Here is a 24,693-nt window from a genome sequence, read left to right on the forward strand (position 1 = left end):
CCTGGTACTATCAAACGCTTCTCTGCTTTCTCAACATTTTAGCAGCTTTTCCTGCACTACCACTACCTCCAAACATCCCGGGTATGCTGCATGGGCGAGGATCCCACAGGACCGTGAAAGCTCACTTTCCTTTTTTGAGCATCATAAATGCTCCAACCCTCCCTGTATCTCTGTCTCACCCTCCCTCTCTCTTTCTCTCTCCCTTCTTTCTCTCTGACTCCCCCTCTCACCTCACTGGACAAACATCTTGCCAGTCGCCACGGGCCGTGTTTTTTATTCTGCTTCCAGACAGCTCTGGACTGCATGGAATCGGATCTGAAAATAGGCCCACTGTTCTGTTCAGCCATAATATTTAACTGATAAGGTCATCATCACAGTATCTGCTGAGTGTGGGCACTGGGCCACTCTTCCAGTGTGTAATAGAGCGCTGGACAACTGACTCGCCCAGTCAGAAGAAGGGTGGTGGTTATAGCATTTTAGAAAAGGTTATTTTTTATCTCCTAATAAGGAAAGTCTTTTGTGCAGCATACAGACAAGATAATCAACTATAAACATGCAAAAACAAGACAGTGAACCACACTGGTAGCGGTTTAGATACAAACAGCAGTATCGCTACTATCGCAGACTGTAAAACCATCTCATCCTTCCACTCAGAGATAACAGACAGTGTTAATCACAGACAGTGTTAATCAGAGCTCCCTCCTTTTCCGACGTCTGCTTCCGTACCTTACACATAACAGCTGTGTTATTCTTATCTACCAGATACTATCTGAGACATACCACAGCTGGTCAGACAGAGGCTCTCACAGTCTATCTGCCAAATTGAGGCTAAAACATCAATCAATTAAATGTATTTATAATGCCCTTTTTACACCAAAGTCACACAATTATTTTACATTAACGAGGCCTAGAATAGACTCACAAGGAGCAAACATCATAAGGATTATTGCTAGGCCTTTATTTGGGAGCAATCGTGTTAATGTGGACTGCATTATCCTAGGTGTTAGTAAACACCAGTATAGGAAGCAGCCCTGATGAGAAATGGATTAAAATCCTCTGTGATCAAATCCCTCTCTCATGGATCGATTTATCCTCTCCTCTGCAGACTTCTTTCTATACATCAAGAGATTAGGCTACAGTACCTGAAGAAAAATTTGCCCATTTCGTGATCAATTGTCATTAACTATGTAGAGGCTTGTTTGATTGGATGGGGCAGTGGAGGTATGAGAATAATAATAGCATGATTGATTAACATTATAGCAGAGCTCATCAAATTATAATACAGGGCTTTCTGGGATCGAACTGACTGTGTGTGTGTGTGTGTGTGTGTGTGTGTGTGTGTGTGTGTGTGTGTGTGTGTGTGTGTGTGTGTGTGTGTGTGTGTGTGTGTGTGTGTGTGTGTGTGTGTGTGTGTGTGTGTAATGAATGTAATCAAAATACTTGACAGATGACAGATGTTTAGCTTCATATGAACTGGAATACATGCACGTGCAGTCACACAAACACACTGTGTCAGGCACACAGCAGGAAGTGACGGCATAGCTGGATCACGCCACGGGGATGATGGGTTTATTTCCAGCTGTTCTAGAGGACAAGTCACCCTGAGAAGGTGACATTAGGACACCTCACCTCACCGTGAGTGTGTGTTCAGTACAAACGAGTCATGTCTGAAGTGTTCTTCACCCTAAATGGGGCCAATTTAGATCTACAGTAATAACAATATGTTATGAAATGTTATGAGTGTCCTATTCGTGAGCAGTCGAGTAGAGAAATTTGTGTGACAGGAACCAAGAGTCTAATCTCTCCTGCTGGCATGCAGCAGCTCCCTACTGAAGCCTTCTGAATCAGAGCCTGCCGTGCTATCTCACACCACACACACTACCGCTCCGAAATGACACGACTTAACACTCACTAGCTGATAACTGCTACACTGTGTAGTGTGGGCTGTGGCCTCACTGGCTGCCTGGCTTTTCTCTATTGGCTGCTTGGCTACAGCGACACAGAGACTTCACTAGCTGCCCACACTAGAACACTGAACAGGCCCCTTTGGCTGGGTTGGAAAGAGATCTGGCTACATACGGAGGTGCTCCCACACACACTCCTACAAACACACACAAAGATGAATGGCACACACACACACCTCTGTATCAGTTACTTTACACTAGGAACCACTGAGCCCACAGACGGGAGCTGACAATGCAGATATGCTGTTCGTGGATAGGACAGAGGTAAGAAACAACCTGAAAGGGACATTTGTTGATGAGAGAGAAAATAGAGATGAGAGTGAGATACCAGTGGTTTCTCTGACTAATGTGAAGTTAAAGGCTGCTGAATTAAGTTAAAAGAGACTTTGAAATGGAAATGTGTTAAGCAGTCTAGAGAGAGAGAGAGAGAGAGAGAGAGAGAGAGAGAGAGAGAGAGAGATACAGCGATACCATCTCCTCTGGCTGATTCCCTGCCTCTGACAGAGAGGAAGCTGCTGGAAGATAAAACACACTCAGCACTTTTCACAGTGAACCAATCACACATACACAAATATACACAAGACATGCACACACACACACATGCAAACTAACATGCTACTAGTCAATTAATATCCTTCTTTGAAGCATTTGAGCAATAAGAGAAGAAAAGAGAAGAAGGGCAGAGTAAGCCTACAGTACAAACCATCAGGTACACTCACGTATGCAGCTTCAGGCAACGTTCAAGGCCACTGGCACTAAGTCTAGGTACAGCTCCATATGTCTGACAATGAATCTTTTAAATGGGATTTACTGACACGGCCTGAGATCAGATTCATAACTAGGTTATTTGGCAACACATGGCATTGTTTGCCTCCCACATCAACAGAGCACAGAGTCAGAGAGACAGGGTGGTGGGGGAGAGACTAGATAGAGAGAGAGAGAGAGAGAGAGAGAGAGAGAGAGAGAGAGAGAGAGAGAGAGAGAGAGAGAGGGGGAGAAAGATAAGCTGATGAAGTGAATGAGTATTGCTGTTGGAGTGGTGAGTAAACAGTGCTAAGCTGGCATACGATACAGTGCGGTATGGTAAGGTAGCAGACCTGACTCGGACTCCTCCAGTCTTCCCGCCTGGTTCCCCATGCTGGTCCGGTCGGCAGCTCTCCCCACCGGGACGGACTAATCCAAGAACCCCGGCAGCGGGGGAGGCCGGCTCTGCTCAGAGAAGCTCTCTATCTAACAGTATGTAGCAACGTCTAAGTCCGATACACCGGTAGAGATACAAAAACATACAGGAGATAAAAATAATATTCCCTCCCTCCTTCCTTTCTCTCTCTCTCTCTCGCTCTTCTCTCCAGCTCTTCCTGAGGCAGAGTGAGTGGAAGCAGGCTGTCCCGCTGCTTGAGTGTGTGTACGTGTATGTGTGTATGTGTCATTCAGACTGGTGACATTGCAGTGACACACTGGCTGGCAGTCAGAGCCGTGTGGGCTTCATTAGCCCAGTGACGGCTGGAATCAGCACAGAGGGGGAGTGGCTTCCACGGCTACACACACGCACACAGACTGGCCCTCCTCCTCCTTCCCTCAGTCTCACAGACTTGCAGAGCTGTTTTTCACTCTCACAACAGAGCATACATGACTGCTGCTTTTAACACAGTGTATTGTGCCTCCACAAAGTAAATATCACTGTACAGTATGATGAAAGAGAGAGACTGATGGAGGAGGAAGAGAGGAAGGAAAGAGGGGGAGGAAAAGGATGATTTGTCTTGTTGGCAGAGGCTGACATCAGAGCTCTCTCTTCTCTTCCCTTTCATGTGAACTCTCCTGACTTCATCTGTCCAACAGAGAGTAAGATCACAAACGAACTGGAGCTCTGGCAAACCAGGGGTTGGAACCGGTTTAGAACAGAATTGAACATCTGAGGAAAAGTTCCACAACAGAACCTTCATTTTAAAAGCATGGGAACTGGTTACATGGGACATCCATATGCATTCAGATCCAACCTGGCACAGCCAGCACCATCAATAAACGAGGGATGTTGGCCACATTTACATATCCTTAAATAGCCTATAACAAATTACAAAACACAATGTCTTGTGTTTCGATGTGTAGCATATGCAAAACTTTATCGGCAATTGTTTTTTTTTTTTTAAGTACTTTCCTAAAACAATAATTGTTCACCTCACGGTTCAGTTGTCAGAGATTAGAGCACTAAATGCATCAGTCACCTATTCACTGTGACCTTGAGACTGGTGTTTTGCGAGTACTATTTAATGAAGCTGCCAGTTGAGGACTTGTGAGGCGTCTGTTTCTCAAACTAGACACTCTAATGTACTTGTCCCTTTGCTCAGTTGTGCACCGGGCCCTCCCACTCCTCTTTCTAGAACCAGTTCACTCTGTTCTGTGAAGGGAGTAGTACACAGAGTTGAACGAGATATTCAGTTTCTTGGAAATTTCTCACATAGAATAGCCTTAATTTCTCAGAACAAGATTAGACTGACAAGTTTCAGGAGAAAATGATTTGTTTCTGGCCATTTTGAGCCTGTAATCTAATCCACAAATGCGGATGCTCCAGATACTCAACTAGTCTAAAGAAGGCCAGTTTAATTGCTGGATTAATCAGAACAACAGTTTTCAGCTGTGCTAACATAATTGCAAAATAGTTTTCTAATGATCAATTAGCCTTTTAAAATGATAAACTTGGATTAGCTATCACAACGTGCCATTGGAACTCAGGAGTGATGGTTGCTGATAATGGTCATCTGTACGCCTATGAAGTTATTCCATCAAAAAATCTGCCGTTTCCAGCTACAAGAGTCATTTATAACATTAAAAATGTCTACACTGTATTTCTGATCAATTTGATGTTATTTCAATGGACAAAAAATGTGCTTTTCTTTAAAAAAAACAAGGACATTTCTAAGTGACCCCAAACTTTTGAATGGTAGTGTATACGAAGGAAGAGAAGAATGCTTCAACACTGACATGCAATTCTTTATGGGCTCCCGAGTGGTGCATCGTACACATCGTTTACATTGCCAAAGCAAGTTAAATAGATAAACAAAAGACACATTTCAAATGTTATATCATGGCTATGTAAAGTGTTATCATGATATGCAAATAGTTATAGTACAAAAGGGAAAACAAATAAACATAAATATGGGTTGTATTTACAATAGTGTTTGTTCTTCTCTCTCTCTCTCTCCTCAGCAGCAGGCGTATGTGCGCGCAAGGAGTGTGAGAATGGTTCTGAAGTGTGAATTCGGGGTGTAGGCTATGATAGAAAGCCTTTCCTGATCGATTTTACTTGTCATTTTTTCAATTGCCCAAAAGCCAGCAATTAGCCCTTCCGGCTAATGGAAACCCTGGTGTGTGATTGTGTAGGCGAACTGCCTCTCCCCCTCGAAAGCATGGTCTAGTAATCTATTAGAATTACAAGCGTGATTCAGAGAAGACCTTTTCAATGCTAGTTAAGGGGACTATAGTTATCACGTTTCACATTGGATTTATTAACTACAAAAAGGTAAGACATGTTTTTATTTTCATTCTGGTGCCGCTCTGCAAAAAAAGGAACGATCTGGTTTAGAACTTTATTTTGCTGGTCAGAACGACTGGAAAATAATTTTGGTTCCAACCCTTTTGGCAAACTCTAAACACACATATACATGCACACACAGACATCCTCACACACTCTCTCTTTCTCTCACACAAACATGCATTTGCACACACACACTAGCAGTGTTTTCATAGCAGGACTCTGCATTACTGGGGGGCGCCATTCTCCCTGCAGGAGGGTTGTGTGAGGAGAGGGAGGGGCAGTGGGTTCATTCTCATTCACAATGTATGTGTCTGAAATATTAATGCTGGTAAAAGCCACAGTAGGAGAAATGAAGTTGGGAGTGAACTGATGTGTCATCTCCGGTTGGATTGGTCCCTTATTGAGTGACCCGGCTTGAAGGGAACCTCTATCTTTCCATCTTTAAGTGCGTCTCCCTCTCTGTCACTATGTGTGTGTGTTCATTTCTCTCTTTCCTTTACAAGTCTCTGATATCTGCTGCGATATTTGAAAAAAATCGAATTATGGGCAGACTTTTTAAACTCAGAGATGCTGCTGTGTTGCCTCTTCTTCCTCCTTCTCTCGTGTTCTCCAATGATCCTTTCTCCTTCTGTCTGAGTCAATCACTGCAGAACCACACCAGATAAACCAACACAGAGTCTTTGGGGGTTGCTTGGGACACAGTCTTCTCATGACATGGATGCATGTTGTATGTAGTTCAGTAAACAGACCAACAATAGGTGTGTTTGTGTACAAACCTTATGTCAGATGAGAAATATCTAAATATTTTGCCTAAATAGACTGTTTGCACATTAACCCTTCTCTTTTAAAGCCCCACCCGCATATTGAGTGGGTATGGAGTTGTGATTTTTCATGACCAGCATCATTACCACTGTTCTGAGTGTGTGTGTGTCTGTCATGGTAGAATGCTTATGGAGGCTAGAGAGAACTTAGGAGTCCCAGTGGTATTGAGGCACGTTTGATTAATTCATATGACAGCGATGAGAAGGGGATAGAGAGAGTGACTGTGCCCCAGTCTGAGGTGGGCGACAAAGACATACAATGCCCCCTCAGGGCCACATGTTCCAGGCCTCTCCACAGGCCTCCAGGGTCCCAGAGTGTGTCCGAAATGGCACCCTATTTACTATATAATGCACTACTTTTCTTTATACCAGGGCCCTGATCCAAAATAGTGCACTATCTGGGGAATAGGGAACCGGTTCAGACGCAACTCCAGTCTGGTGTCTGGGCACGTCCACCAGCTGCTCTGCAACCCTCTCCTCCCCTCGTCCTCTTCCTCCTTCTCTCCATCCTTCACTGTGACAGTCAGTCAGGCCGAGGGATAACTCACATCATTCATCACACACTCAGGGAAGCCTCGCTCGCTCGCTAGGCATGAGGACAGACCATAACCCCTTATTAGGTTTCTCAAATCAGTCACAACGACTTGTGGTAATGTCTAAATGATAAGGTTTCTGGGCTGATGAATGAAGAACATATTATAATACTTCTGGAGAGGCAACACATGGTGAGAAACCTGTGGGTGCCTGTTCCCCATCAGTCACTGACAGAGGCTGCAGTATTCATCTGGCTGAGAGACAGGCTGGGCTTAACTACACCATGAAGGGAGAAATATGACATGCCTGACAGGCCTTCGCCTCATAGATACAGCGAAACTTGAAACTATAACAGCACTCATTAATCTATTACTGAGACAAAGATATGTTGTTGAGTGGGTGCCCAATTATAACAGCTAGTCAACTATGCTAGCTAGTCAGTATATGGATGTTTACAGCAAGTGAAACATCTCTCAATGGGTTCTTAATGAAATGGAAGTGTACAGTGTGCAGTAAACGAGTCAGCAGGTGTGAAGGCCTCATAACCTTAGTTGGATCTGATGATTCATATTGACCTCCTAATGACCGGTACACAGTGTGTTTCAGACAGGCCCAGAGGGCCTTCAGCCTGGGCTGAATCACTCATCACAATGGGATCTTCTTTGCCCTTTAGATGGTCAGTATGAACACTGTCAAGCCACCAGTTACAGCTGCGGACTTGTATTCTTGCTATTAATACAGCAAAGATATTTGTTTTGGCTTAACTGATATTGATCCACAGAGGCAATTTCAAATATCTAGTGTCTCTTTAAGCCAAGACACTGACACTGGAAAAGGCTATAAAATGATTGAGTACAACTGTCCCTTTGAACAGTGACACACTACAAGACTTTAAAAGTTCGAACTGCCCACAGTCCTCTGCATCCATTCAATGTGAACACAGCACAGTGTCTAAATCAGAACAGGTCTGCGGTAAAGGAAGGACCCATCCATGAAGTAGCTAGTAGTGCACATCACTTCACCCCATTAGGGCTGATGATAAAGGTGTTATTTATAGAGTAAAAACTGCTTCTCTTTATCTCCTCCTCTCCTTCTGGTGCTCCACTAGGGATTCCCTACTCTCACAGTGAAGGCTTCATTTAAATATTGATGAAGTGCTTAAATAAGTCATCTGGACGTGGCTGTGACCCCTTGTCTGACGTCTCTATCTCTCTCTCTCTCGACAATTCTACCACTTAATAACCAGTTATTGTGCTATTAGTATATATGCACTACTGTAAGATATGATACACGTTGATGTTGTAGCATTTTAAGTCATACTGCATTTAAGCTTTTCATTTCCCTGGACTACAGTATACTACTATTCCCATGGTGCAATGCTCCGCCATTAAGCCTCTCTGAGGTATAATAACGTTAGCCTGCAGTTAACTTAGTTGGCTAGCAAGTTAACATGAAGGTTATGTCATGAGTTCATTTCACATTACTATGGGTTGTAATCATACGTTTATGTAAGTAAACGACAGCTGTGATGGAAACAGGAAGTGTTGGTTCACACTATGATATGGTGTGCGGTCCTTCCACTACGACTCAGGAAACCATTCCGTTTATAAGGCTATGGATAAATACATTATGAACTTCACAGGATGGTGAAACTGCACGGTGATCTTGATGTTCCTTTCCTATAAATATCGAGGGTCGTATTCTGCTGATATTATTATTATTATTATATTATATGATGATCGATGTTTGACAAATAAAAATATTCTCCATAATAATCTCCATGTAGACTAGCCTACCCATTTGCAATGGTTGAGCGCACATGCCAAGACCATATAACGCAACAATTTGTGACAAAACTATTAGTAGAGTTGAAAATGCAGGAATATTTGCATGCGAATCTGTCGCCAATTGGATGGAAACCTAGCTATTGTCACCAATCAAATGCATTACACTAAACATTTATATATATTTTTTAAATAGACGTTAACCATAAATGACGGTGTATGATGCTGGTTAGCTAGCATGCTATCTAGCTCGACTGCTATATCTGAAATAATAGTATTTGCAACTGTCTTTAAAAAACAGTCCAAACAACATATAACGCTAAGCCTGTAAGAACAACATTCATTATGAAATTTACAGGCAAATCGGTACGGAATCCTAGTTTATCATGATTGAAGCCTGCAATATCTTTGATGGTAACAGCAATGCTAGCTGCACCTGAAAAAAAGTCTTAAAAAATCCAAATACAGCCTAAGCAACTGCCCAAGCAACCATCCATCCAAAAACACCATAGGCCTATTGGAACTAGCAAAAAGTATGAAAGTTACGATGGAAGTTATGATGGAAATTCTATTTATCACCACCTCACAATAATGTAGCCTAACATTCTGCCTTAGCTAGTCAGGTGATAGTAATGTATGTTAGGTGTTCTGACACTAACTAATAAATCAAGGTGTTGAAACAGTGTGTGTAGTTTGGACAGGTATGTGTTGATGCATTCCCTACTTTTAAACTAAATTAAATTACAGGCCTCTCTCATCTTTTTAAGTGGGAGAACTTGCACAATTGGTGGCTGAATAAATACTTTTTTGCCTCACTGTATTAGAACAAGTGAAACATTTGAATAAAATGTTCAATATGTTATTTGGAAGAAACACCCAAACCAACATCAAACATCACAAATTAAAGCAGATTTTGAATTGTGTAATGTCTGACCAGTCTGAACAATGCTTGGTAATGAAATCAATCCATCAAAGCCCTGTTAGTCCAGATTGCCTATCATCACAAGCCATTTAAAATCAAATTGTATTTGTCACATGCACCGAATACAACAGGTGAAAAATACTTACTTACAAGCCATTAACCAACAATGCAGTTCAAGAAATAGAGTTAAGAAAATATTTCCTAAATAAACGAAAGTAAAAAAAAAATCTTTAAATAACAAAATGAAATAACGAAGAGGAGCTGATGAAGAGGAGCTGATTAGATTTTACAGTTCTAACACAACAATGCTGACAACTGACATGAGACAAGCCTCTTGACATACTGGAGGATGAAGCCATATTGACAGTTACACACATAATCCAGCAATAAAAACAGGCTTTGGTACAAAATACTTACCACAGAGCAAGGTGGTGAGAGGATAAAGTACACCAAGTAAATAATAAGTAGACATAAATCAATAGAGCAGAACCATCTTTAATCATGACTGACAGCATGGTACAAATCGCACAAATCTCAAAAGCTACAGCAAATTTCATTACACTCTGAAGTAAAGCATTGCCCCGGCTATCAGCATCATCAATACATCAAGATAAGCCACATACATTTCACTCAGAATATCATCTCACAACACAAAGACGTTAAAATATAATTTAAAGACCTCGGACCACAAGCCGATATCTCATCTCAGACCTTTCAAAAACCATCATTATGTCTTAACCATTATATAGGTCTCAACAGTCAACCCAGTATGTATGCGTTGTTGACAGAAACTAAAACAAGAGGCTCCCACGCTGAGGTCTGTCCAACGCTGGTCCGACCAAGCTGACTCCACACTCCAAGACTGCTTCCATCACGTGGACTGGGATATGTTTCGTATTGCGTCAGATAACAACATTGACGAATACGCTGATTCGGTGTGCGAGTTCATTAGAACGTGCGTTGAAGATGTCGTTCCCATAGCAACGATTAAAACATTCCCTAACCAGAAACCGTGGATTGATGGCAGCATTCGCGTGAAACTGAAAGCGCGAACCACTGCTTTTAATCAGGGCAAGGTGTCTGGTAACATGACCGAATACAAACAGTGCAGCTATTCCCTCCGCAAGGCTATCATACAAGCGAAGCGTCAGTACGGAGACAAAGTAGAATCTCAATTCAACGGCTCAGACACAAGAGGCATGTGGCAGGGTCTACAGTCAATCACGGACTACAGGAAGAAATCCAGCCCAGTCACGGACCAGGAAGTCTTGCTCCCAGGCAGACTAAATAACTTTTTTGACCGCTTCGAGGACAATACAGTGCCACTGACACGGCCTGCAACGAAAACATGCGGCCTCTCCTTCACTGCAGCCGAGGTGAGTAAGACATTTAAACGTGTTAACCCTCGCAAGGCAGCAGGCCCAGACGGCATCCCCAGCCGCGCCCTCAGAGCATGCGCAGACCAGCTGGCCGGTGTGTTTACGGACATATTCAATCAATCCCTATTTAAAAAAATGTAAAAAATTAATTTCACCTTTATTTAACCAGGTAGGCAAGTTGAGAACAAGTTCTCATTTACAATTGCGACCTGGCCAAGATAAAGCAAAGCAGTTCGACAGATACAACGACACAGAGTTACACATGGAGTAAAACAAACATACAGTCAATAATACAGTATAAACAAGTCTATATACAATGTGAGCAAATTAGGTGAAAAGGGAGGTAAAGGCAAAAAAGGCCATGGTGGCAAAGTAAATACAATATAGCAAGTAAAACACTGGAATGGTAGTTTTGCAATGGAAGAATGTGCAAAGTAGAAATAAAAATAATGGGGTGCAAAGGAGCAAAATAAATAGATAAATTAAATACAGTTGGGAAAGAGGTAGTTGTTTGGGCTAAATTATAGGTGGGCTATGTACAGGTGCAGTAATCTGTAAGATGCTATACCAGTCTGCTGTTCCCACATGCTTCAAGATGGCCACCATTGTTCCTGTTCCCAAGAAAGCTAAGGTAACTGAGCTAAACGACACACTTCCGTCATCATGAAGTGCTTTGAGAGACTCGTCAAGGACCATATCACCTCCACCCTACCTGACACCCTAGACCCACTCCAATTTGCTTACCGCCCAAATAGGTCCACAGACGATGCAATCTCAACCACACTGCACACTGCCCTAACCCATCTGGACAAGAGGAATAGCTATGTGCGAATGCTGTTCATCGACTACAGCTCGGCATTCAACACCATAGTACCCTCCAAGCTCGTCATCAAGCTCGAGACCCTGGGTCTCGACCCCGCCCTGTGCAACTGGGTACTGGACTTCCTGACGGGCCGCCCCCAGGTGGTGAGGGTAGGTAACAACATCTCATCCCCTCTGATCCTCAACACTGGGGCCCCACAAGGGTGCGTTCTGAGCCCTCTCCTGTACTCCCTGTTCACCCACGACTGCGTGGCCACGCACGCCTCCAACTCAATCATCAAGTTTGCGGACGACACAACAGTGGTAGGCTTGATTACCAACAACGACGAGACGGCCTACAGGGAGGAGGTGAGGGCACTCGGAGTGTGGTGTCAGGAAAATAACCTCACATTCAACGTCAACAAAACTAAGGAGATGATTGTGGACTTCAGGAAACAGCAGAGGGAACACCCCCCTATCCACATCGATGGAACAGTAGTGGAGAGGGTAGCAAGTTTTAAGTTACTCGGCATACACATCACAGACAAACTGAATTGGTCCACTCACACAGACAGCATCGTGAAGAAGGCGCAGCAGCGCCTCTTCAACCTCAGGAGGCTGAAGAAATTTGGCTTGTCACCAAAAGCACTCACAAACTTCTACAGATGCACAATCGAGAGCATCCTGGCGGGCTGTATCACTGCCTGGTACGGCAACTGCTCCACCCTCAACTGTAAGGCTCTCCAGAGGGTAGTGAGGTCTGCACAACGCATCACCGGGGGCAAACTACCTGCCCTCCAGGACACCTACACCAACTGATGTTACAGGAAGGCCATAAAGATCATCAAGGACATCAACCACCCGAGCCACTGCCTGTTCACCCCGCTATCATCCAGAAGGCGAGGTCAGTACAGGTGCATCAAAGCTGGGACCGAGAGACTGAAAAACAGCTTCTATCTCAAGGCCATCAGACTGTTAAACAGCCACCACTAACATTGAGTGGCCGCTGCCAACACACTGACACTGACTGAACTCCAGCCACTTTAATAATGGGAATTGATGGGAATGATGTAAATATATCACTAGCCACTTTAAACAATGCTACCTTATATAATGTTACTTACCCTACATTATTCATCTCATATGCATACGTATATACTGTACTCTATATCATCGACTGCATCCTTATGTAATACATGTATCACTAGCCACTTTAACTATGCCACTTTGTTTACATACTCATCTTATATGTATATACTGTACTCGATACCATCTACTGTATCTTGCCTATGCTGCTCTGTACCATCACTCATTCATATATCCTTATGTACATATTCTTTATCCCCTTACACTGTGTATAAGACAGTAGTTTAGGAATTGTTAGTTAGATTACTTGTTGGTTATTACTGCATTGTCGGAACTAGAAGCACAAGCATTTCGCTACACTCGCATTAACATCTGCTAACCATGTGTATGTGACAAATAAAATTTGATTTGATTTAGATTTGATTTACATGCCGAATGGGATTTTACACTGGCTGATCAGCAGCAGCTCTACAGACCTGTCTGGTCTGTCCACTGACAGTCATGTTCATCTATTTCAACATGGGACAGGGGGATACCTAGTCAGTACAACTGAATGCCTTCAACTGGTTAGTTCTTAGTGTTATATTTCACTGCAGAGCCGCCAGTCCCATTCTACATGCCTTAGATAGCTCTTTAGTCCCACCCCCCACACAAGTGGAGACCTCACCTGGTGCCTCCAGAGATGCAATATCTCTCATCGTCACTCAATGCCTAGGTTTATCTCCACTGTACTCACATCCTACCATACCCTTGTCTGTGTGTTATGCCCTGAATCTATTCTACCACGCCCAGAAATCTGTTCCTTTTCTTTTCTTCTCTGAACTGACGACCAGTTCTTATAGCCTTTAGCCGTACCCTTATCCTACTCCTCCTCTGCTCCTCTGGTGATGTAGAGGTTAACCCCTGTAGCCCCCAGTACTACACCTATTCTCCAGGCGCTCTAATTTGTTGACTTCTGTAACCGTAAAAGCCTTGGTTTCATGTATGTTAACATCAGAAGCCTCCTCTCTAAGTTTGTTTTATTCACTGGTTTAGCACACTCTGCCAACCCTGATATCCTAGCCGTCTATGAATCCTGGCTTAGGAACATTTTCAGTCAAGATAGAACTGCCAAAGGGGGCGGAGTTGCAATCTACTGCAGAGATAGCCTGCAGAGTTCTGTCATACTATCCAGGTCTGTTCCTAAACAGTTTGAGCTTCTTCTTTTAAAAATAAACCTTTCCAGAAATAAGTCTCTCACTGTTGCCCCTTGTTATAGACCCCCTTCAGCCCGCACCTGTGCCCTGGACACCATATGTGAATTGATTGCCCATCTATCTTCAGAGTTCGTACAGTTAGGTGATCTAAACTGGGATATGCTTAACACCCCGGCCGTCCTACAATCTAAGCTAGATGCCCTCAATCTCACACAAATTATCAAGGAACCTACCAAGTACAACCCTATATCCGTAAACATGGGCACCCTCATAGATATCATCCTAACCAACTTGCTCTCTAAATACACCTCTGCTGTCTTCAATCATGATCTCAGCGATCAGTGCCTCATTGCCTTCATCCGTAATGGGTTCGCGGTCAAACGACCACCCCTCATCACTGTCAAACGCTCCCTAAAACACTTCAGCGAGCAGGCCTTTCTAATTTACCTGGCCCAGGTATCCTGGAAGGATATTGACTTCATCCCTTCAGTAGAGGATGCCTGGTTGTTCTTTAAACGTGGATGCCATATTAAAAAAATGTAGAACTAAGAACAGATATAACCCTTGGTTCACTCCAGGCTAGACTGCCCTTGACCAGCACAAAAACATCCTGAGGCGTACTGCATTAGCATCGAATAGTCCCCGCGATATGCAACTTTTCAGGGAAGTCAGGAACCAATATACACAGTCAGTTAGGAAAGAAAAAGGTTAGCTTTTTCAAACAGAAATTTGCATCCTGTAGCACTAATTCCAAAAAGTATTGGGACACTGTAAAGTCCATGGAGAATAAGAGCACCTCATCCCAGCTGTCCACTGCACTGAGGCTAGGAAACACTGTCACCATCGATAAATCTTTGATACACCAGTCAGGAAGTTAAAGCTTGGTCGCAAATGGGTCTTCCAAATGAACAATGACCCCAAGCATACTTCCAAAGTTGTGGCAAAATGGCTTAAGGACAACAAAGTCAAGTTATTGGAGTGGCCATCACAAAGCCCTGACCTCAATCCTATAGAAAATCTGGGGGCAGACCTGAAAAAGTGTGTTCGAGCAAGGAGGCCAACAAACCTGACTCTGTTACACCAGCTTTCTCAGGAGGAATGGGCCAAAATTCACCCAGCTTATTGTGGGAATCTTGTGGAAAGCTACCCGAAATGTTTGACCCAAATTAAACCATTTAAAGGCAATGCTACCAAATACTAATTGAGTGTATGTAAACTTCTGACCCACTGGGAATGCGATGAAAGAAATACAAGCTGAAATAAATAATTCTCTCTACTATTATTCTGACATTTCACATTCTTAAAATAAAGTGGTTATCCTAACTGACCTTAGACAGGGACTTTTTACTCGGATTAAATATCAGGAATTGTGAAAAACTGAGTTTAAATGTATTTGGCTAAGGTGTTTGTAAACTTCCAACTTCAACTGTAGCCTCGTAAAACTGACTATACTACCGATCCTTGACTTGCGATGTCATTTACAAAATAGCCTCCAACACTCTACTCAGCAAATTAGATGTAGTCTATCACAGTGCCGTCCGTTTTGTCTCCAAAGCCCCATATAGTATCCACCACTGCGACCTGTATGCTCTCGTTGGCTGGCCCACACTACATATTCGTCGCCAAACCCACTGGCTCCAGGTCATCTATAAGTCTTTTCTAGGTAAAGCCCCGCCTTATCTCAGCTCACTGGTTACCATAACAACACCCACCCGTAGCACACGCTCCAGCAGATCTATTTCACTGGTCATCCCCAAAGCCAACACTTACTTTGGCTGCCTTTCCTTCCAGTTCTCTGCTGCCAATGACTGGAACGAATTGCAAAAATCACTGAAGCTGGAGTCTTATATCTCCCTCACTAACTTTAAGCATCAGCTGTCAGAGCAGCTTACCGGTCACTGCACCTGTACACAGCCCATCTGTAAATAGCCCACCCAACTACCTCATCCCAAAATTGTTATATATTTGATTTGCTCTTTTGCACCCCAGTATCTCTACTTCATCATCTGCACATCAATCACTCCAGTGTTAATGCTAAATTGTAATTATTTCACCACTACGGCCTATTTATTGCCTTACCTACCTAATCTTACTACATCTGCACACACTGCACATAGAGTTTTCTATTGTGTTATTGACTGTACGTTTGTTTATCCCATGTGTAACTCTATGCTGTTGTTTTTGTCGCACTGCTTTGCTTTATATTGGCCAGATCACAGTTGTAAATGAGAACTTGTTCTCAACTGGCCTACCTGGTTAAATTAAGGTGAAAAAAACTGAAATGTGTCTCCCACATTTAACCCAAACCCTCTGAATCAATCAGGTGCCGGGGGCTGCCTTAATCGACATCCACAGAGTCCAGGGGAACAGTGGGTTACCAGGGCGCAGAACGACAGATTTTTACCTTGTCAACTTGAGGATTCAATCCAGCAAGCTTTTGGTTACTGGCCCACCGCTCTAACATCTAGGCTACCTGCACTTACTTGTGTGGAGGATGCAGATAGAACATTTCAAACATGAAATCCCTGTGGAGACATACCCATCTGTCTCTTTTATGATTTTGATTGGATATAAAGGCCAACTTAGCTTATTTTGACTTCAACATCTTTAGCTGAGGGAATAAATTAGTACAGTTTGCAATCAAGGGGTGGCAAGTAGGGGCAGCAAGTACCCTAGTGGTTAGAGCGTTGGACTAGTAACCAAAAGGTTGCAAGATCGAATCCCTGAGCTGACAAAGTAACAATATGTCATCCTGTCCCTGAACAAGGCAGTTAACCCACTGTTCCTAGGCCGTCATTGAAAATACGAAATTGTTCTAAACTGACTTGCCTAGTTAAATAAAGTGGACTCTGTGCCCTCCTCCTTGAGATGCAGAGTGCTTTACAATCAAGTGTTTTAAATTATTATTATTATTTTTTTTTACAAAATCTGGTCCCATAACATGGCTGAAGAGCAAGGAATTATTTAGGAAGTTGCCTGATGAAATCATTATGCAGGCACAAAGTATACTAATCTAATTTATATCCTGCAGTGTGAAAACCTTGAAAAACAAACTTCTTTCATTAAAGCCTCTTGATACATTTAAAGCCAATCTGGGTTTAATTGTGTGAGAGCTTGGGAAAGTTATTCTGCGCCACACTTGGTGCCTGGTTTCACAGTCTCACTCGGCTCCCAGGAGCCCTTTGTCAAACTAAAAATCAATTTGTTAAGCCTCTAATCAACAGCCATAAAGAGAGATGTGAATTAGCAATCTACCCAAAACACAACCCCCAAACACTGTGTGGATGGTCTTTGAATAAACAAACACTGCTAGTCTGCTACCCCAGAGGGATTTTACAAGGGATACGCTATGAACAATATGGTTACTATACACAAATCTACAGAACCAGTCAAAAGTTTGGACACACCTACTCATTCAAAAGGGTTTTCTTTATTTAAAAAAACTATTTTACACATTGTAGAATAATAGTGAAGACATCAACACTTTGAAATAATACATACAGTATGGAATCATGTAATAACCAAAAAAGTGTTAAACAAATCAAAATATATTTTGTGAGATTCTTCAAAGTAGCCACCATTTGCCTTGATGACAGCTCTGCACACTCTTGACATTCTCTCAACTAGCTTCATGAGTAGTCACCTGGAATATATTTAAATTAAAAGTTAATTTGTGGAATTTATTTCCTTCTTAATGCGTTTGAGCCAATCAGTTGTGTGATGACAAGGTAAGGGTGGTATACAGAAGATAGCCCTATTTGGTAAAAGACCAAGCCCTATTTGGTAACAGACCAAGTCCATATTATGGCAAGAACAGCTCAAATAAACAAAGAGAAACAACAGTCCATCATTACATTAAGACATGAAGGTCAGTCAATCCGGAAAATTAAAAAAACTTTTAAAGTTTCTTCAAGTGCAGTCGCAAAAACCATCAAGCACTATGATGAAACTGGCACTCAATGGGACTGCCACAGGAAAGGAAGACCCAGAGTTACCTCTGCTGCACAGGAAAAGTTAATTAGCGTTACCAGCCTCAGAAATTGCAGCCCAAATAAATGCTTCACAGGGTTCAAGTAACAGATACATCTCAACATCAACTGTTCATAGGAGACTGCATGAACCAGGTCCTCATGGTTGAATTGCTGCAAAGAAACCACTACTAAAGGACACCAATAAGAAGAGACTTGCTTGGGCCAAGAAACACAAGCAATGGACATTAGACTGGTGGAAATCTGTCCCTTGGTCTGATGAGTTCAAATTTGAGACTTTTGGTTCCAACCGCCATGTCTTTGTGAGAAGCAGAGTACGTGAACGGATGATCTCCGCATGTGTGGTTCCCACCGTGAAGCATGGAGGAGGAAGTGTGATGGTGTGGGGGTGCTTTGCTGGTGACACTGCCAGTGATTTATTTAGAATTCAAGGCACACTTAACCAGCATGGCTACCACAGCATTCTGCAGCGATATGCCATCCCATCTGGTTTGCGCTTAGTGGAACTATCATTTGTTTTTCCACAGGACAATGACCTGGCCTCCACAATCACCCGACCTCAATCCAATTGAGATGGTTTGGGAAGAGTTGGACCGCAGAGTGAAGGAAATAAGTGCTCAGCATATGTGGGAACTCTTCAAGACTGTTGGAAAAGCATTCCAGGTGAAGCTGGTTAAGGGAATGCCAAGACTGTGCAAAGCGGTCATCAAGGCAAAGGTGGCTACTTTGAAGAATCTCAAATATATTTTCATTTGTTTAACACATTTAACACATGATTCCATATGTGTAATTTCCTAGATTTGATGTCTTCACTATTATTCTACAATGTAGAAAATAGTAAAACTTTCGACTGGTACTGTATGTCCGTCCAATACCTAATTGTAGGCCTAATATTTGTCTTTGGCTGACATGTCAATTTAAAGATAACCAGAGGTTTGTTGGATAAAGCTATTCCTCACAAACATATGACCGTTTGTGCTGTTTGTGACATAATTCTGTTAACAAACTTTGCATCTGCACTGTTATTCAAGGAAATGTGTTTTTGTAAAATCTCCAGTGGGAATTATTGTGCATAGAGTTGTATGGTTTGTTTAACTTGGCAATCATTGGTTATTGTTTGGCACACATTTTAAAGGGAAAAATCTCAGCAAAATGTGAAGAGTCTCAGCATCATTCTGTTAACATGGAATTACTCCACTTGCAGAAACATGGAATGTCCTTGGTCATATGTCCAGGTATTTGGAAAGCCATTAAAATACTTTAAACACACGATGTAATATATCACAGACAATGAGGTGAGTGTAGCCTGATGGAATTCATCATTACCTCTGTCTCAAACCTGTATGTACAATGCATTCGGAAAGTATTCAGACCCCTTGAAATTTCCACATTTTGTTACAAGACAGCCTTATTCTAAAATGGATGAGATTGTTTTTCCCTCCCTCATCAATCTACACCCAGTACCCCATAACGACAAAGCAAAACTGGGTTTTAGAAATGTTTGAAAATGTATATTAAAAAAAATATATCACATTTACATAAGTATTCAGACCCTTCACTCAGTACCTTTGGCACACCTGTATTTGTGGAGTTTCTCCCATTCTCCTCTTAAGCTCTGTCAGGTTGGATGGGGAGCCTCGCTGCACAGCTATTCTCAGGTATCTCCACATATATTCGATCGTGTTCAAGTCCAGGCTCTGGCTGGGCCACTCAAGGACATTCAGAGACTTGTCCTGAAGCCACTCCTGCATTGTCTTGGCTGTGTGCTTAGGGTCGATGTCCTGTTGGAAGGTGAACCTTGGCTGTGTGGTTAGGGTCATTGTCCTGTTGGAAGGTGAACCTTCGCCCCAGTCTGAGGTCCTGAGCGCTCTGGAGGAGGTTTTCATCAAGAAACTCTGTACTTTGCTCCGTTCATCTTTCCCTCGATCCTGACTAGTATCCCATTCCCTGCCGCTGAAAAAAATCACCACAGCATGATGCTGCCACCACCATGCTTCATCGTAGGGATGGTGACAGGTTTCCTCCAGACGCAACGCTTGGCATTCAGACCAAAGAGTTCAATCTTAGTTTCATCAGACCAGAGAATGTTGTTTCTCATGGTCTGAGAGTCCTTTAGGTGCCTTTTAGCAAACTTCAAGCAGGCTGTCATGTGCCTTTTACTGAGGAGTGGCTTCTGTCTGGCCACTCTACCATAAAAGCCTGATTGGTGGAGTACTGCAGAGATGGTTGTCTTTCTGGAAGGTTCTCTTCCACAGAGGAACTCTGGAGCTCTGTCAGAGTGACCATTCGGTTCTTGGTCACCTCCCTGACCAAGGCCCTTCTCCCCCGACTGCCCAGTTTGGCCAGTTCTAGGAAGAGTCTTGGTGGTTCCAAACTTCTTCCATTTATGAATGATGGAGGCCACTGTTCTTAGGGACCTTCAATGCTGCAGACATTTTTTGGTACCCTTCCCCAGATCTGTGGCTCGAAACAACCCTGTCTCGGAGCTCCCGGAAATTCCTTTGACCTTATGGCTTGGTTTTTTCATGCAATGTCAACTGTGGGACCTTATATAGACAGGTGAGTGCCTTTCCAAATCATGTCCAATCAATTGAATTTACAACAGGTGGACTCCAATCAAGTTGTAGAAACATCAAGGATGATCAATGGAAACAGGATGCATCTGAGCTCAATTTCGAGTGTCATAGCAAAGTGTCCGAATGCATCTCTAAAAACCTGTTTTCGCTTTGTCATTATGAGGTATTGCGTGTAGATTGATGAGGAAAATTAGTTATTTAATCCATTTTAGAATGTGGCTGTAACGTAACTAAATGTAGAAAAAGTGAAGAGGTCTGAATACTTCCATCGTGTATTGTACACACAGTAGGAACAGCTAGAGCACAGGCAAGCTGCAGTCAGCCATTCAGTCAGTCAAAGCCAGTTAAAGTAGGTCTAGTGTGATCAGATTCTGATCCACCCTACTTTGTGGTATTCACACACAATGCTGCCAAACACATGAAATAGCACAGCTTTCTTCCACAATAGAGCTCACCAGCTTGTAGTCCAAATCTGGAAATTAGTTACCTCTGGTTCGTTCAGCCATTCCAATGGAGTAAGTTCATTGGGAAAGCATGGTGTTTTGGGATAAACGCCAAAAATAAGGTCTGAGGTTAACACAGCCTTAGGAGATCATATACATTTTGTTCTAGGAGACAATATCAGTCAGTTAACATGACCTTCATGAATTATGAGGCCTTTATGTGCTTGTGCTTGTTTTGACTACAAAAAGATGCCGTTACTACTGCTCTCTATGTGAGACTAAATATTGTTCCCATAGTTCAATTATGCCCAACCTGGCCCGTCACATCAACACGTGAAAAGTAGGTACAACACACACACACACACACGTTTGTTTTACTATCCTTGTGGGGACCAAACAATTAAATCCCATTCAAAATCCTATTTTCCCTAACCCCTAACCTAACCCTAACCCTAACCCTAAAATATACCTTTTCCTTGTGGGGACCGGTGAAATGTCCCCTTACTTGTCCAATTTTCCTTGTTTTACTATCCTTGTGAGGACTTCTGACTCCCACAAGGATAGTAAAACCAAACACACACACACACACACAGAAATATACACACTTGTTCTCTGTTGAAATTAACAGCCAGTCAAGCAAAAAAAGTAGTAAACATATCAGAGACAGACATGCAAGCGACTAAACAACAGCAGGTTGTATAAAGGACGGATCTTCCTATGACGCAGCAGCAACAACATACTTCACACTGGGACACCATAAACAATCAAACACTTAACTTTTGAATTCTCCTAAGAAGCCCTTATGCTCAGTTCAGTCAAAACCCAGACAGGGTTTATACAACAGCTAAGGGTCTAGTTTATTATTCACGTGCTCAGAAAATCATTACAAGAGCCTTAATTGTGTAATGCATTAAATACTTATGTGACATGGAACATATAATGCAATTCAAATTTCAGTGTAAAACAGACTATAAAGTATAGTTGAATCTAATATAAATTTACGGCAAATCCAAATGACATTAAACAGTGAACTAGTCAAAATATTTAGAAAATATAGCCTATAATGAATGACTGCTGTAATTGAGAGATCTATCTTAATGATTGATGTGTACAGCATGTGTCCAGTGGGCGAAAGTGTGATACAGATACAGTATTATGCTGTCACAATGACAGAGCCCTGGGTTAATTTGCTAAGGTTGTTATTGAGGTTCCAACACAGAGTCCAACACAGTCAACTCAGTCAAACACATGTTCTGGGTGTTCTTTTGTAAGATGGCCTCATGCTCACCCATGTTCGGACCCCTGACTTACAGTCCCTAACACTAAACATCTGACTGTGTAACTCACTAACAACAACCCAACACATTCACGCTTGCTGCACTAACGCACACACAAAGACACATACTGTACGTGTGCACACGCTTCACACACACACACACACACACACACACACACACACACACACACACACACACACACACACACACACACACACACACACACACACACACACACACACACACACACACACACACACACACACACACACACAAATCTCTCTAAGGAGAACAATGATGATCATTCTTTCCCTTTCAATAAGTGCCGACCTGTCCTATTGGAAAATAAGTCCTCATATTTTCTGTATCATGGCAGAACAAATGGCCACAGTTCAGAGAACTATTCAGAGGTCGTTACAGGAACAGACAACGATAATGTCCACTCACTGTGTCAGGTTTGGACCCAGAAACAATAGGAGACTACTCAGACTACCACCTGCATCCCAACAGGCCAGCTAGACACTGAACAGATATGGAAATAAAGAGGGGATTTCAGGGAAAGTTCTTTATGGCTTGTATTGTAGAACTTGAGCCTTTTCAGAAAAATCAGAGTGATGATCTATGGCTCTCTAGTGGCCATCAGGGGAAGTTGTACCCGATGTCTCCCTGGTTGTACATCACAGAGCAAAATGAAATCAGCAACAGGAGTGAAGTGTGCTTCTGAACTTATTATTGGAAAACACCATTACCCTCTCTGATATGTAAATGCAGTGTGTGTGATTATTTCACACAGACAGACCACTCAGCATATAAAAAGTAAACTACAATATTTGATAGAATAACATTGATTGATACTTGTCCATTCAGTTTTTGTCGGAAGGACCCAGAGTTTACATTTTCTTTTCAGGTGGAATATTGTTTCATATGGATAACAAAGAAAGAGGAAGTAAAAGGGACGTGTGATTGTGTGTGCGTGTTTCAAGTTGAATGTTTTATTAGTCATATGTGCAGGATACGCATGGTATACACCGTCCAACGAAATGCTTATTGCAGGTTCCTTCTGGACAATGCAACAACAATAAGAAATAAGAAAATATAAGAATATTTTATTTTACCTTTATTTAACTAGGCAAGTCAGTTAAGAACAAATTCTTATTTTCAATGACGGCCTAGGAACAGTGGGTTAACTGCCATTTACTTTATGAACATAAAGTAAATGGCTCAGTAGAATAGAATAAACCTTTTAGCATAAGAATAACACACAATTTATAGTCCAATATTTACACGTGTTTTGGGGAAGGGGGGATTGGAGGGTAGTGTTTAAATTGTGCAGTGTAATAATAAGAGTGGTTGCAGCAGTTGTGATATGTGTGTAGCATGAATGTACATATACAGTGCATTTCAGAAAGTATTCAGAACCTTGATTTTTTCCACATTTTGTTACGTTCTTGCCTTACTCTAAAATGTATTAAATACATGTTTTCCCTCATCAATCTACACACAATACCCCATAACTACAAAGTGAAAACAGGTTTTTAGACATTTTTGCAAATGGACCAGAAGGACCACCATCTCTGCAGCACTCCACCAATCAGGCTTTTATGGTAGAGTGGCCAGACGGAAGCCACTCCTCAGTAAAAAGGCACAGGACAGCCCGCACCTAAAGGACTCTCAGACCATGAGAAACAACATTCTCTGGTCTGATGAAACTAAGATTGAACTCTTTGGCCTGAATGCCAAGCGACACATTTGGAGGAAACCTGGCACCATCCCTACGGTAAAGCATGGTGGTGGCAGCATCATGCTGTGGTGATGTTTTTCAGCGGCAGGGAATTGGAGACTAGTCAGGATCGAGGGAAAGATGAACGCCGCAAAGTACAGAGATCCTTGATGAAAACCTGCTCTAGGGTGCTCAGAACCAGACTGGGGCGAAGGTTCACCTTCAAACAGGACAACGACCCTAAGCACACAGCCAAGACAATGCAGGACTGGCTTCGGGACAAGTCTCTGAATGTCCTTGAGTGGCCCAGCCAGAGCCCGGACTTCAACCTGATCGAACATCTCTGGAGACACCTGAAAATAGCTGTGCAGCAACGCTCTCCTTCCAACCTGACAGAGCTTGAGAGGATCTGCAGAGAAGATCGGGAGAAACTCCCCAAATACAGGTGTGCCAAGCTTGTAGTGTCATACACAAGAAGGCTCGAGGATGTAATAGCTGCCAATGGTGCTTCAACAAAGTACTGAGTGAAGGGTCTGAGCTTTGTCATTATCGGGTATTGTGTTAAAAATTGATGAGGGGAAAAAATATGTAATACAGAATACGGCTGTAATGTAACAAAATATGGAAAAAGTCAAAGGGTCTGAATACTTTCTGAATGCACTCTATGTG

The 24,693-nt window shown here is 42.5% G+C and overlaps 1 protein-coding gene across 5 annotated transcripts in view; it reads right to left on the reverse strand.

Moving 5' to 3' along the window:
- LOC118391155 (cytospin-B-like) overlaps positions 1 to 24,693 on the reverse strand; it is a 162,819-nt gene that overhangs the window by 95,159 nt on the left and 42,967 nt on the right. The window contains exon 1 of one of the 5 annotated variants that reach the window (XM_052457873.1): positions 3,062 to 3,447. The exons of the other annotated variants lie outside the window; for them this stretch is intronic. Within the exon in view, the coding sequence (XP_052313833.1) occupies positions 3,062 to 3,101 (40 nt within the window). The 5' untranslated portion in view covers positions 3,102 to 3,447. Of the gene's footprint in view, positions 1 to 3,061; positions 3,448 to 24,693 lie in introns of those variants that run through there. 5 annotated transcript variants of the gene reach the window in all.

The sequence above is a fragment of the Oncorhynchus keta genome, chromosome 12, assembly GCF_023373465.1.
Source record: "Oncorhynchus keta strain PuntledgeMale-10-30-2019 chromosome 12, Oket_V2, whole genome shotgun sequence".
Classification (NCBI taxonomy): Eukaryota; Metazoa; Chordata; class Actinopteri; order Salmoniformes; family Salmonidae; genus Oncorhynchus; species Oncorhynchus keta.